Source organism: the organism of the source record quoted next, unplaced genomic scaffold (genome assembly GCF_019419815.1).
Source record: "Pyrus x bretschneideri cultivar Hongxiangsu unplaced genomic scaffold, Pyrus_bretschneideri_v1 Contig1, whole genome shotgun sequence".
NCBI lineage: Eukaryota > Viridiplantae > Streptophyta > Magnoliopsida > Rosales > Rosaceae > Pyrus > Pyrus x bretschneideri.
In genome coordinates, this window is record NW_025999390.1 from 11,152,585 (window position 1) to 11,166,344 (window position 13,760).

The 13,760-nt window shown below is 34.2% G+C and overlaps 1 protein-coding gene and 1 long non-coding RNA gene across 3 annotated transcripts; one reads left to right on the forward strand and one right to left on the reverse strand.

Moving 5' to 3' along the window:
- Positions 1-4,889: 4,889 nt before the first annotated feature.
- Positions 4,890-6,624, reverse strand: LOC125478024. The gene is made up of 2 exons (XR_007258846.1): positions 6,204-6,624; positions 4,890-5,648 (listed from the first exon to the last, which is right to left on the reverse strand). It is a non-coding gene; the product is annotated as an uncharacterized LOC125478024 (long non-coding RNA).
- A 577-nt stretch (positions 6,625-7,201) lies between these two features.
- LOC103962998 (disease resistance protein RPV1) lies at positions 7,202-13,760 on the forward strand. Of its 2 annotated transcripts, XM_048585672.1 has the most exons (6): positions 7,202-7,829; positions 7,860-7,947; positions 10,328-11,447; positions 11,690-11,971; positions 12,077-12,778; positions 12,895-13,760. In XM_048585672.1, the coding sequence occupies exons 1-6, from the start codon at positions 7,442-7,444 to the stop codon at positions 13,459-13,461; spliced, it is 3,147 nt and encodes a 1,048-aa protein (XP_048441629.1). In that variant the 5' UTR covers positions 7,202-7,441; the 3' UTR covers positions 13,462-13,760. The 2 variants fall into 2 exon arrangements, with proteins under 2 accessions (XP_048441629.1, XP_048441623.1); XM_048585666.1 differs by having other exon boundaries at positions 7,209-7,947.

Consider the following 13,760-nt stretch of genomic DNA (forward strand, 5'->3'; position numbering starts at 1 on the left):
ACCCCAAACCCATGAACCTTCACGTTCCCGAACTTCTCCCAAGCATCCAAAGGCTTGAAAACAAATGGTTGTTTCCCGCATTGGAAAACTCGATGTGGGCAAGTATTTTCTCTACTTCAAAGGTCCACTACATCATCTGATTAGACAATTACACAATCACATGGATCCTCTAAGTGTGGCACTTGATAAATGTTTGTATCCTAAAAACCATTATGTCAAGTACACAATTTGATGGGTGCTCTAAGACCATGTACAACCTTTAGAGATAAAGCTTAAAAATTTAAATCATGAAATTTTAAGTCATAATCCATAAACTATTTTTCTCCTCCAACTCTCATGGCTTAAAATTTTAGTCCAAAATTATTAAATAATGATTTTAGCCTAATTTTTTTTTGGTAACCTTTTTTAAAATAAAATTTATGTAGATTATCCTAATTTATTTTTATGAACATTTTAATATAAAAATATTTAAATTCCGATAAGTAATTAAAAATCATACAAATACATAGCTATTCATAAAGTTTTAAGTTAAATTTGATTCAAATAATTTCTTAAAGGATATTTTATTTGAACCCATATTTTGTATCTCAACACCTAGCTTACTTTTTATATCCACATTGTATTTGATTTATCTATCATTATCTATTTACACCCAACATTATTTTTAAAACTGCCCTTACTTGTTAAAACTCAACTCAATCAAACTTTTTTTTACACCCAACTCAATCTACTTAAAAATAAAAAATAAAACCCTAACCAGTCCATCATCTCCATGGAGCAAATCCCCTTTTCTCTCTCTTTAAAAAATCCTTCCATCTCCTATGGTTGTCATTCTGCACCCCCATACTACTTCTCCGTAGTCATCCAAGCCTCTTCCTCTTCCTTTTCTTCATCATTTGACATCTCTAAATTTCTAGAGTACTAATTAGCTTAATACTCGGTATGAGCTTCAGGTTAGAGTGTTTAATGAGTTTGATATGTTTAAATTAAATGAGAATATTTTAGCGTCTATATTCCTATCTATGGTAGAAAAATAAGTACATCCATGATAACTTTTGGTAGATCAATGAATATTTTTAACTGTGAATATTTATTAGATGCAAAAGTTGTGGACAACAATTCACATTACATTGAACTGTGGCTAAAAAGTATATTGTCTTTGCACGTTTTATAGGCGAACTCATAGCTAAGCAGTTTTTATTGTGGAGCAAAACTTCGGGAATTGATCTAACCTTGATGTGTAATTGAGTTTATACATTTTAATGATTAAATTGATAAATATTTCGATCATATATGGATTTAATATCGTATTATCTTTTAGTCTCTATATGCCACAAAAGTTGCAGACAAAAATTCACAATACATAGAACTGTGGTTCAAAAGTATATCGCCTTTGCACGTTTTATAGGTGAACTCCTAGCTAAGCAATTTTATTGTTGACCAAAACTTCAGGAATTGATCTAACTTGAATGTATCATTGAGCTTATGCATTTTAATGATTAAATTGATAAATATCTCGACCACATATGAATCTAATATCGTATTGTCTTTTAGCCTTTATATTGGTATCAGTGGCAAAAAAATGGGTACCTCCATGAGAAAATTTTGTAGATCAATGAATTATTTCAATTTCGGTATTTATTAGATACAAGAAATTATAAGTCTATTCGTGAAAGTCTAAGTCAATGCCACGTACAATATTTGTTAAGACATACTTAGGGGACTGTTATTAGCACTAAAAAAATCTCATTCTACATGTTGCACAAGTGTATTTTTCTTTCTAATTATAGAAAGTTTGGAGTGCCAAATGAGATTTTTGAAGTGCTAATAATAATTTTCTATATTTATATACATTTTATTTTAGTTTGGAAATCGACTTCCCTTTTTTTTTTTTTTTTTCTTTATCAAGTTGAGAGTATCACTGATTGTGACCCTATGCAACTAGTTGTTGATTCGTTTTGAATAATCAACGTTATTTCTTAAAATGTCTTAGGTGTATGAATAACAAAAAGAAAACGGTCATACTAATTAGTAAACAACTTGTGCACTGATCTTTGCTTATAACCAAGTGGCATGAAGGGACAAATGTGTAGGTTTCATGCATGACTTGGAATTGTATTAGTAAATGCATGATGTTTGCTTATAACCAAGTGGCATGAAGGGAAAAATGAGTATGTTTCATGCATGACTTGGAATGGTATTAGTCGTTGGGAGATTTTTCATCAATATGTTTTTGTTTTTAATATGTATATATTAAGTTCTATTTTAATGGGATTGCTCACCACCCGTAAGTTGTGATAATGCCTTTATTTATCGTTGTTATGTGAGTTTAATTAAAATTTTGAGATTGTGTTTATCCACTACATACATTAGCATTAGTAAGTTAGATGTTAGATTAGTCACTCATAGAATTCGAATCCACACCGTTATGCAAGAGCACAACACTTTTTTACCATTGTGGTAAATAGTCACTTGCCTACAAGTTGATTGGCGTGTGTGACTTTACTAATACTATTCCAAGTCATGCATGAAACATACACATTTTTCCCTTCATGCCACTGGGTTATAAGCAAACATCATGCACAAGTTGTTTACTAATTAGTGCTACTCTTATTCAGCTTGTATCATGACCGTTTTCTTTTTGTTATTCATATGCCCAAGACATTGTAAGAAATAATGTTGATTATTCAAAACAAATCAACAACTAGTTACATAGGGTCACAGTCAATGATACTCCCAACTTGATAAGAAAAAAAAAAAAGTCGACTTCCAAACTAAAATAAAATGTATATAAATATAAAAAATTGTTATTAGCACTCCAAAAATCTCATTTGGCACTCCAAACCTTCTATAATTAGAAAGAAAAATACACTTATGCAAAGTGTAGAATGAGATTTTTGGAGTGCTAATAACAGTTCTCCAAATAATTGTACGTGGCATTGACTTAGACTTTCGTGAATAGACTAATAATTTCTGGTATCTAATAAATATTCAGATTGAAAATATTCATCGATCTACAAAATTTTCTCATGGAGGTATCCATTTTTTTGCCACAGATACCAATATAGAGGCTAAAGACACTATGATATTAAATTCATATGCGGTCGAGATATTTATGAATTTAATCATTAAAATGCATAAGCTCAATTATACATTCAAGTTAGATCAATTCCCGAAAGTTTTGGTCAACAATAAAAACTGCTTACCTATGAGTTCGCCTATAAAATGTGCAAAGGCGATATACTTTTTTACCACAATTTCATGTATTGTGAATTTTTGTCTGCAACTTTTGTGGCATATAAAGGCTAAAAGGTACTACGATATTAAATCCATATGTGGTTGAAATATTTATCAGTTTAAATCATTAAAATACATAAACTCAATTACACATTCAGGTTATATCAATTCTCGAAGTTTTGCTCCACAATAAAAACTGCTTAGCTATGAGTTCGCCTTTAAAACGTGCAAAGGCAATATAATTTTTAGCCACAGTTCAATGTAATGTGAATTGTTGTCTGCAACTTTTGCATCTAATAAATATCCACGGTTAAAAATATTCATTGATGTACCAAAAGCTATCATGGACGTACCTATTTTTCTACCACAGATAGGAATATAGAGTCTAGAAGATTCTCATTTAATTGAAATATACCAAACTCATTAAACACTTCAAGCAGAAGCTCATTTAATTGAAAAGAAAAAAGAATCAATATGTAAAAATTGAACCAATCGATTGAACACATACCAATTATTAAGCTAATTAGTGCTCTAGAAATTTAGAGATGTCAAATGATGAAGAAAAGGAAGAGAAAGAGGTTTGGATGACTACGGAGAAGTAGATGGGGGTGCAGAATGACAACCATAGGGGATGGAAGGATTTTTTTAAAGAGAGAGAGAAGGGGCTTTGCTCCATGGAGATGAATGACTTGTTAGGGTTTTATTTTTTTATTTTTAAGTAGATTTAGTTGGGTGTAAAAAGAAGTTTGATTGAGTTAAGTTTTGATAAGTAAGGGTGATTTCGGAAATAACGTTGGGTGTAAAGAGATAATGATAAATAAATTAAATACAATGTGGTATAAAAAAAGTAAGATGGGTGTTGAGATACAAAATATGGGTTCAAATAAAACTTCCATTTCTTAAATTATTTTAGACGTTAGATTTAATTTTGGCAGTCAATTTTTTTTTACCATTAGATTTGATATCTTTTAATTATAGCCGTTAGATTATAAGTTAAAAAAAAAAAAAATTGAAGTATAACAATTTGGTAGGTCCAAAATAATTTAAGCCAGACTTTAATCCTAGGAGAACTCTAGCTCAATGAGCTCATAACTATATTTTCTTCCCATAATTATTTTAGCCTAATGATTGAAGACGGTTTGAGGGATTTTAAAGCTTATATTTTAAATTTTATCCTAGGAGATTGTCTAACTTTGAAACTTTTAACAAATTAATAAGAAGTACAAAATGCATTGACCAAAAAATGAGAAGAACATGGAACATGGGCTTCTTGGCTAAACATTTAATAAATTAGGACGTGCCCTCACGTTCTCTTTGCATCCCCTCTCATTGGTGGAATTTTATTTTTTTTAGCTTCTTTCCCATTCCTTATTCTTCATAATTTTTTGTTGTAATTATTTTCCAAAACATAAAAAAGAAAAAATTACTTTAATGGGTAAAAGAAAGAGAGAAAATTTTATCTGACGACATGTTTTGTTTTTCTTTTCATTTTGTCAATTTTTGGTGGGATATTATATTCACAATTACATCACTAATCAATAAAATTACTCAAAATCTGCTGAGATCTTCAACAAATTAGAACAGACTTTAAATGAATCTTACTCGATAAAGTACTGGTTTGGTACTGAGGTGATTTTAAAAAAAGCGAGTATAAAAAAAAACTATGAGCTTTTTTTGTGTTTGGTAAACATTCAACTTCAGTTTTTTTTACCGTTTTGGGTGAAAAAAGCTGAAAGTTTAAAGCAGCAAAAGCTAGCTTTGAAAAACCGACTTTTTTTACTTCCACAGCTTCTGCACAAACCTAATTTGCAAGAGGCACTGAGCCCTTTAATGAAACTTTCAAACACCCAAAATGACCTTAAACAATTGAATAATACACGTAATACCAACTGGAAAACATCACCGACTTCAATTGGGAGGTTGCCCTCGTCGATCCCGCCATAACTTTGTTCACTCTCAGCTTCAACAATCATCGTTATTGACCTTGGATTCCATACTCTAGGACGTTGTTTCTGCCTCTGTCATTCCTCCCATCTCTTGTCCGTCCTCTCTCACTCCCATGCTGACAAAATCGCGTTGAGAAGTATCACCATCTTTTTTGGCTGAGGACCTAGATTAGGTTTTGGCATCGCAAATTTGCCCAAATTTCCCATATTGCACCGCTTACATGCAACTGATCTTTGTATTTATGCAAATTAGGAGAGCCCAGATTGCCCAACGGACACCAAAACTCAATTATTCCAAATATCCATAATTAAATATAGGAAACTACTTTGTATGATCAAATTCACACTATATAGTTTCAAAAAGAAAAAATGTTTTGTCCTGGAAGAAGAAAGAAACCAGCATCTGGAGCGTTGGCCTGCCCAATGTATAAAATGAACTCGTCGAGCAGGTAGACCATGTATGTACTGCAAATCAGATGATAGGTGAGAGAGATTGAGGAACGAAGCATAAAATAAAAAAGAAGAAGACAAAGCAAAAAAAATAAAAACTGAGAAAATTGAGGTTGTGGGGAAGACTTCTAGAGAGATGTTTTTGGTTTTTGGAAAGTCTGGTTCAGTAGTGGGGTAGTGGGAGAGACTTCTTAATGCAGATGGAGAAAATAAAGGGGGAAAACTTAAGAAAATTAAATTAATGACACATCTAGTATTATACATTTTTTGGTCATTTCACATAGTCACTAGTTATTTTACATAAAAGTTTACCAAACACTATAATACTGCCTTTTTTTATTTTTTATTTTTTTCCAAAAGCACTTTTACAAAAAAGTTTACTAAACACTCTGCTGCTTTATTTCACAACTGCTTATTTTCACAGCACAACAGAAGCAATTTTTTTTCAAAGCACAACAATACCACACCAGCCCTAAATAGTACTAAAATTAATTTTATAGTGTAAAAATATGATTTTTCGTTAAAATATGATTTTTTTTAATCCCAATTGAACTACATCTATCCAGACACCTTTTTAACTTCGAGAACTTTCGGTTTGCAGTGTCGATGCTTAGATATTCGCTAAAAGGGTGTGAACTAGGGGTGGGCACGAGCCGGGCCGGGCCCAAATTTGAAGGGATAGGACCAGACCCGTTTTAAAATGCAATGGCCCAGGGCAAGGCAGGTATAAGGATTTTGAGATGTAGAACCGGACCTAACCCGACCTGTTTGAAACGGGCTGGTTCCACAGGTTCAATCCCAAGCTTGGCGAAGTAATGATTTTGAATGGATAGCCATTGCCCTCGAGCTGCAGATCCACCGCAAAAGCAGCACCGTTGAACTTGTAGCCAACGGAGAACACGAAATTTGTCGACGCGTTGGAAAACAACATGGAGAAAATCACAGAAACAAACCAGAACGATAGTTGTTGAATTTTTGTGAAGATCCATCTGAAATTAAAGAAAGAATGAATATTTGGGTCGGGAAATGAGCTGGTTTTGTGGGAGAAAAACCAGGTTAAGATGATTCCTGGATTAGATTATGGGAATTTGTGGGTTTTGTGGGATTTTTGGGGAATGGTTTTGGTTTCTTGGCATGAAGAAGAAAAGTTCCATTTGCTTTGATGATGGACACGCAACTTGGCAGAAAGAAGAAAAGTCTTCATTGAGTTTGGTGAAGGCACACATTTCCTTGGCAAAAAGTCTTGCCACGCGTCTTCTAGATTAAATCCAGTCAAATCCAATAGTTGAACATTTTGATCCGGGGCCCCATTTCTTATAACTTTTAGGCCCGCCCTGCCCCGTCCATACTTCAAACCCACCCCACTCGCCCTGTTTCTTCTACACAATATTAGGACCCAACTTGTACCCGTCCCGACCCACGTGGACCCGTCCTGACCCATGGGTCCAAAACCCGTTTGTCCACCCCTAATGTGAACGCTACCAGCTACTTTTGCCGACTCTTTCCCCCATCTCAGCAATAATTAGTTATGCAAGCGCACAAAGTAAAAAGCACTTGCAAACCCTTCCTATCATCGACTCAAGTCCCATCAGTTAGTGTCCTTTTACTTTGTTGAACGCACGATTCATCTTAAAGCTGTTTTTCTTCCAATCCTTTGTTTTCTTCAAAACTTAGGGCGGCTGCTTCCTGGAAAGAGCCAAATATTAGGAGGAACGCTAGTGTCCCTTCAGTATTATATATACTCTTGTGCTGCCATTTTTTTCGCTCGATTGGAACCACTCTAGTGCCGTAAACAGTAGCCCCACACCATGACATCCCATGAATCCTCCTCAAAACTTTGGAATTACGACGTGTTCTTGAGTTTTAGAGGTGAAGATACACGCAATGGCTTCACGGGCCACCTTCACGCGGCATTACAAGACAGGGGCTTCGATGCCTTTATTGATGAGGACAATCTGAAAAGAGGGGGAGAAATAAAACCCGAACTGTTGCAGGCAATCGAAGAGTCCAGAATCTCGGTCATTGTCTTCTCAAGGTGTTACGCGGAATCAAGATGGTGTCTTGATGAGCTGGTGAAGATCATGGAATGTAGAGAAAAGCTGGGGCAACAGGTTTTGCCAATATTCTATCATGTCGATCCTTCACATGTGAGGAAGCAGGAAGGTTGTTTAGCCCGAGCATTTCAGAAGCACGAAGATGGCATCCTTGAAGAAAAAGATGACAAAGAACGTGAAGCTAAGAAAGAAAGGGTAAAGCAGTGGAGAGAGGCTCTTACTCAAGCTGCAAATTTGTCTGGCCACCATCTTAATAATGGGTAACCATTTTCATTGGACTTGGACGTCTTTCAATACTAGACTAGTTTAATAGTAATGCTGCTATCTATTTTATACTTTTCCACATTCTGAAACATGTTAATGAATGGTTGTTAGGCAAATAGCACACAGGAAAAATAGCTTTATTGAAACATCAAGATTTGCGAGATAAAATATAAGTAATGCTAAGGAGATAGGAGACTACCTATTTAAAATATATTTTACAAAAGTTTAATTATATTTAAACGCCTAAAATTTGAAGTTTGTTTTTTTATCAAACATCTGTGCTTTTTAAGATTTGAGTAAGACGATTAGGTACAATAGGCTACATCAGTATTTTTTTATTTATCAAATTAAAAATGATGATTACAATTTTCGAAATTATGAGGAATCATGGCTATGGTATAAAAATGCCAAATAACTTCCAGACGGAAGTTATCCTATAGAAGGGCCTAACGAATTCGTAATTGGAATTAGAAAATCTCTTTTAATTGATTCTGAAGAGCATAACATGAGTTAATCAGTATATTTTGATTTGATCAAATTCAGTGGGCGATCTTGTAAAGAAACACTTATGATACTAGAACTCATTTTTTTAAGGTATTTTAGAAGTTGTGGACTCCTTTTTAAGAGATAATCATGGTCTTTCATTTTAAATATTGGAAGTATTTTTGCTCACCATACACTTAATTATTTATCATGTGTCATTTCAATTATTTACAGTAAATATTACTTTTTTAATTTTGAAAAAAATTAACCATGGTTATTTGAAAAGTCACATGGCACATAATTAGGTGTATAGTAAGCATTTACCAAAGTTTAGAGTAGTGAGCAAAAATCTTGCTTAAATATTTATCTAATTATCTCTTTTATTATATCTTTTCGTGCAAGATTTTTTTCTCCTAAAATTAAAATATAATCTTATCTTCAAGATAAAAAAATGGTGGATGTTTACATTTTTTTATAAAATTATTATGTACACATTTCATTGAGAGATTTATTTGTATACATTACTGGTAGGTTTAGTGTTAGTTTTCATACGTTGATTTTATTCATATTATGGATTGATACGTTTATTTTTAATTTTTGGTGCTTTCATTTTTGTACGTATTGTTAAATTATAATTTGTTATGTTTAGTTTTACGGTTCGGTACGTTTGATTTTACATTTTGGTACGTTTAGTTTTAATTTTTTCACTTATCATCGATTGATTTTTTTTTTTTTTTTGAGCAAACATATCATCGATTGATAACTTAATAATTTATTTGGATTAATACTAATATTAATTTTGGTATAAAGAAGGCTAGATTTAGGGTAGGGGCTTTGGATATTATTTTTGAATCTTAGAAAGACGACATTTAAAAAATATGGCACAAAAATTGTAAAAAGTCGTTTAATAAAAAGTCCAAAAGCCAGCGATGTTTGGTCTAACAAATTTAAAAATGAAGCACCTAAATCAAAATTTCGCTTTTACAATTATTTGATGATTAAATTTTTGTTGGTGACGCATCTCATAATTTGCTAATTTGACCTAAAAAGCAATGTTACTAAAATGAAATTTTGGCATTGAAAGTTATATACAATACTCCAAGTTCACGCATCGAAAATTAAGGTTATTTTGTTCTAGGGTTTAAATGATATTGGGCATCTCTCTCTTATATATTGCAAGTTGATTTGAGGTTGAAATCAGTGTACCAAATAGAAATATGCTAGTTTAGTCGATTCGTATATGTATATAATTGCACCAATGAGAAATAACATGTGCGAAAGTGTCAAATATGAAATCAATAAACTAATACGAAAAAATAGAACAAAAACGAAACAATCCAAAATGACATAAAGATTTATACTCGTTCGGGTTAAACTTATATACATTTCGAAGACGGCGAGAAAATTTCATTACTAATCAAAATAAAGATTACAAATAGAGTTTAATTCTTGAACTTCAAATCACACATATACCCAATAACTCTCACTCAAACAAAAAACAATGACGATGAAAATACATACTAAATTTCTTCCCTCCCAAAAGCCACAAAAGTAACACCAGTATATTTGAACCTGGAATTGCCAAAAAAAGCTACAAGAAACCATCAAAAGGAACCAAACAGATGGGCCCATGGTGCAAACAAAAGGAACTAAACAGATGGACCACTCAAGTAATTGAAGGCCAACACAACAGACTACAGTGTCTTTCTTCCAATCTTCTCTGGTTCTATTTTTTTTCACAAATCCTAAACCATAATCTCTTAAACCTTAATTGAAAGTCTAAGAAGTCAGGCTATATTATCACCCTCCATGTCGTTCATGTTTACTAATTGAGTGCAGTGATAGCTTCTAGTAATCCTTCATTGAGTTAATGCTGACTAATTAAGTTTTCAGGCATGAAGCAAAGCTTATTAGGAGAATTGTTGAAGAGAATATTAGGGAATTGCGTCCCAGCACAGATGAATTACATGTGGCCAAATACCCGGTTGGAATCGACTCTCGTGTTCAACCAATTATCAGTGATCTTTCAAGTGGTGGATCAGATGATGTTAAAATGATTGGAATTTGGGGGATGGGTGGATTGGGCAAAACAACTGTTGCCAAAGCTATTTATAACAAAATTCATCACAGCTTCCAATTCAAATGCTTCCTTGAAGATGTTTGCCACCATGGTACAAGCCAACATGGTCTGCTCTGTTTGCAACAAAAATTTATTTCTGACATCTTACAACGTGCCAAGCCTCAAATTATTTGTAGTGTTGCTGCGGGGATCACTGTTATAAGACAACACCTCCAACGTAGAAGGGTACTTGTCATTATTGACAATGTAGATAATGTGGAGCAACTAAATGCAATAGCTGGAAGTCGTGGATGGTTTGGTCCAGGAAGTATAATTATCATAACAACAAGAAATGAGCATTTACTAAATCAACTGAGAGTGGATATGAGATATCGAGATCGGGGAATGAATAAAGAGGAAGCTCTTGAGGTTTTCAGTTGGCATGCATTTGACAATATTTGTCCTAATGAAGAATATCTTGAATTGTCAAATAAGGTAGTTTCTTACTGTGGGGGTTTGCCATTAGCACTCCAAGTTTTAGGCTCTTCTCTTATTGGCAGACCCAAAATAGAGTGGGAAAGCTATCTGGAGAAATTGGAAAGAATACCTGAAGAAGACATTATTAAAAAACTAAGAATAAGCTTTGATGGGTTAGATGATACTCAAAAGGCTATATTCCTTGATATATGTTTCTTTCTTGAAATCGGCCAGGGTTATGTGATAAAGGATTATGTCACAAAAATATTAGATGGATGTGGGTTATCTCCAATAATAGGAATCAGTATTCTCCGTGAACGGTGCCTTGTAGATGTTGAACGGGGCGCACTGAAGATGCATGATTTGATTCGAGAAATGGGCAAGATAATCATTTCTAGAAAATCTCCTACTCAACCTGAAAGATTGGGTAGATTGTGGAACCCTGAAGTCGTAACAGACGTGTTGACAAATAAATCTGTAAGTAATTTCTCAATAAAGTTCAATATTAATGCATGCTAAATCATATCCTAGTGCAACTGCTTACATTTTATAATATTATGTAGAAATATATTTGTAAGTACAATAAACCTTCACGTGGAAATAGAAGCAATTAAATCGATTTCCAACCGATTATATGACAATTGTTTGTAAGTAAATCATTTTTCAGATGCAAATTACCCTTTTATTACTCATCATTTGTCCTTTTGTTTACTTAATAGGGAACTGAAGAAATTGAAGCACTTTCTCTAGATTTGCCAAGCTCTAAAAAAAAGGCTAGTTTCAGTACAAAAGCATTTGTCAATATGAAAAAACTGAGATTGCTAAGGCTCAACCATGTAGAGCTCGCTGGAAGCTTCAAACATTTTCCGAAAGAGTTGAGATGGTTGTGCTGGCATGGATTCCCTTTCAAGTACATGCCGGAGCACCTTCTTAATCAGCCTAAACTTGTTGCTCTTGACCTGCGGTTCAGCAAACTCAGAAAAGGCTGGAAGAATTCTAAGGTACAATCACCCCTAGCGAGTTATAATTAATTCCCACTCTGATTTTATTTTTTAAGCCATATTCTTCTTGGATTTTGAATAATATTTTCTTTTGGGTTTGTGCAGCCGCTCGAAAATTTGAAAATCCTTGATTTCAGTGAATCCCGTCGATTAAAAAAGTCACCAGACTTTTCAAGGCTCCCAAATCTCGGAGAATTGAATTTTTTCGGCTGTTGGAGATTGTCCAAGATTCACCCAACCATCGGTCAACTTAAAAGACTCACTTTGGTAAATTTTGAATTCTGCGGTATTAGGTGTCTCCCAGGGGAATTCTGTAAGCTGAAATCTATTGAGACTCTTCGTCTGTCGTATGGTGCATTAAGAGAACTGCCCGAGGGCTTAGCGGAGATGGTATCATTGAGAAAACTTGATGCAACTATTACAGCCATAAAACAATTCCCCAACGACCTTGGGCGTCTAATTTCTTTACAAGAGTTGAGAGTTGGAGGCCGTAGTTGTCGTAGCCTACCTAGCCTCACTGGTCTTTCAAATCTTGTTTATTTGAGGTTATGGACGTGCTTGAATCTCCGTGCAATCCCCGATTTACCAACAAATTTGGAAGTCTTGGAAGCAGAATTTTGCTTTGCATTGGAAACAATGCCAGACTTTTCGCAAATGTCAAACATAAAAAAATTGTATATAAGGGATTCGCCCAAACTCACAGAGGTTCCAGGTTTAGGCTTGGGTAAATCATTAAACTCCATGGCAGTGCTTTGTATGCATGAGTGCGCCAATCTCACATCTGAGTTTAGGAACAACATCCTACAGGTCTTTCTCTATCTTTATCTCCTCCTACTCTTGTCTTTCTCTATCAATCACGCACACAAACACAACCGCACGTGTACAAGTATTTGACACTATATTACATTGTACGTATATTATAGGGATGGACTTCTTGCGGAGTTGGTGGTATTTTTCTGAATGAGATTTATGATATTCCGGAGTGGTTTGACTTTGTCGCTGACGGCAATAAAATCAGTTTTGATGTTCCTCAATGTGATGGTCGTAATTTTACAAGGTTGACACTCTGCTGGGTTTGCTCGCAATTCGAATTTGGACATGTTACCTTTACTGTTGTAAATCGGACCAAGCATACTACTTCGAGGGTCTCTAGCAGTTCTTGGGTAGCAAGACAGAATTTTTTTTGGCAGGGACAATTATCGAACGATAAGCTCAAGCTCAATTTGCAAGGCGGGGACAAGATTGTTATTCTTTTAGAGGGTTTTGTAGTGAAGAAAACAGGGGTAAATCTAGTATGGGACAAACCTTTGAAGGAAAACAAGCATCTTTTTTGGGGTGATTATTACTATGAATATGAATCTGAAGTAGTTCCGGATTGGTTGTATGAAGAATCAAGTCTAGGACCAAGCCATGGCGCATCTGATAATCATCCCACTAATCAAATTACGACTACTACCGATGAACCCAAACTGAAAAGGCAAAAGTTTTGAAGAGAGAGCATTGCCCAATCGGTTGAATGGTTGCTATTCCAGCATTATACTCTCCCGCATACAACGTCAGCTGTCTTTCTCGTTTTCCCAGCTCTATTATTCAGACATTTGATTTGATCGCATCCAACAGATGATTTGTTCCTCATTTAACTGACAATTCATTTGCGATATTGACTAGTTGTTCAATTATTTATTGTTCTATGCTTTACAAATATTCATATTCTCTTGTGGAACCAAATTATTAGCATCATACTTCGACTTTTTCGGTCCTAAATCAAAATTTTAGATTGAAATGTGCA

Coding starts and splice junctions, on each gene's coding strand:
- LOC103962998 (XM_048585666.1), top strand. CDS start 7,442: ATGACATCCCATGAATCCTCCTCAAAACTTTGGAATTACGACGTGTTC. Junction 11,448..11,689: donor ACGTGTTGACAAATAAATCT/GTAAGTAATTTC, acceptor TTTACTTAATAG/GGAACTGAAGAAATTGAAGC. Junction 11,972..12,076: donor AAGGCTGGAAGAATTCTAAG/GTACAATCACCC, acceptor GGGTTTGTGCAG/CCGCTCGAAAATTTGAAAAT.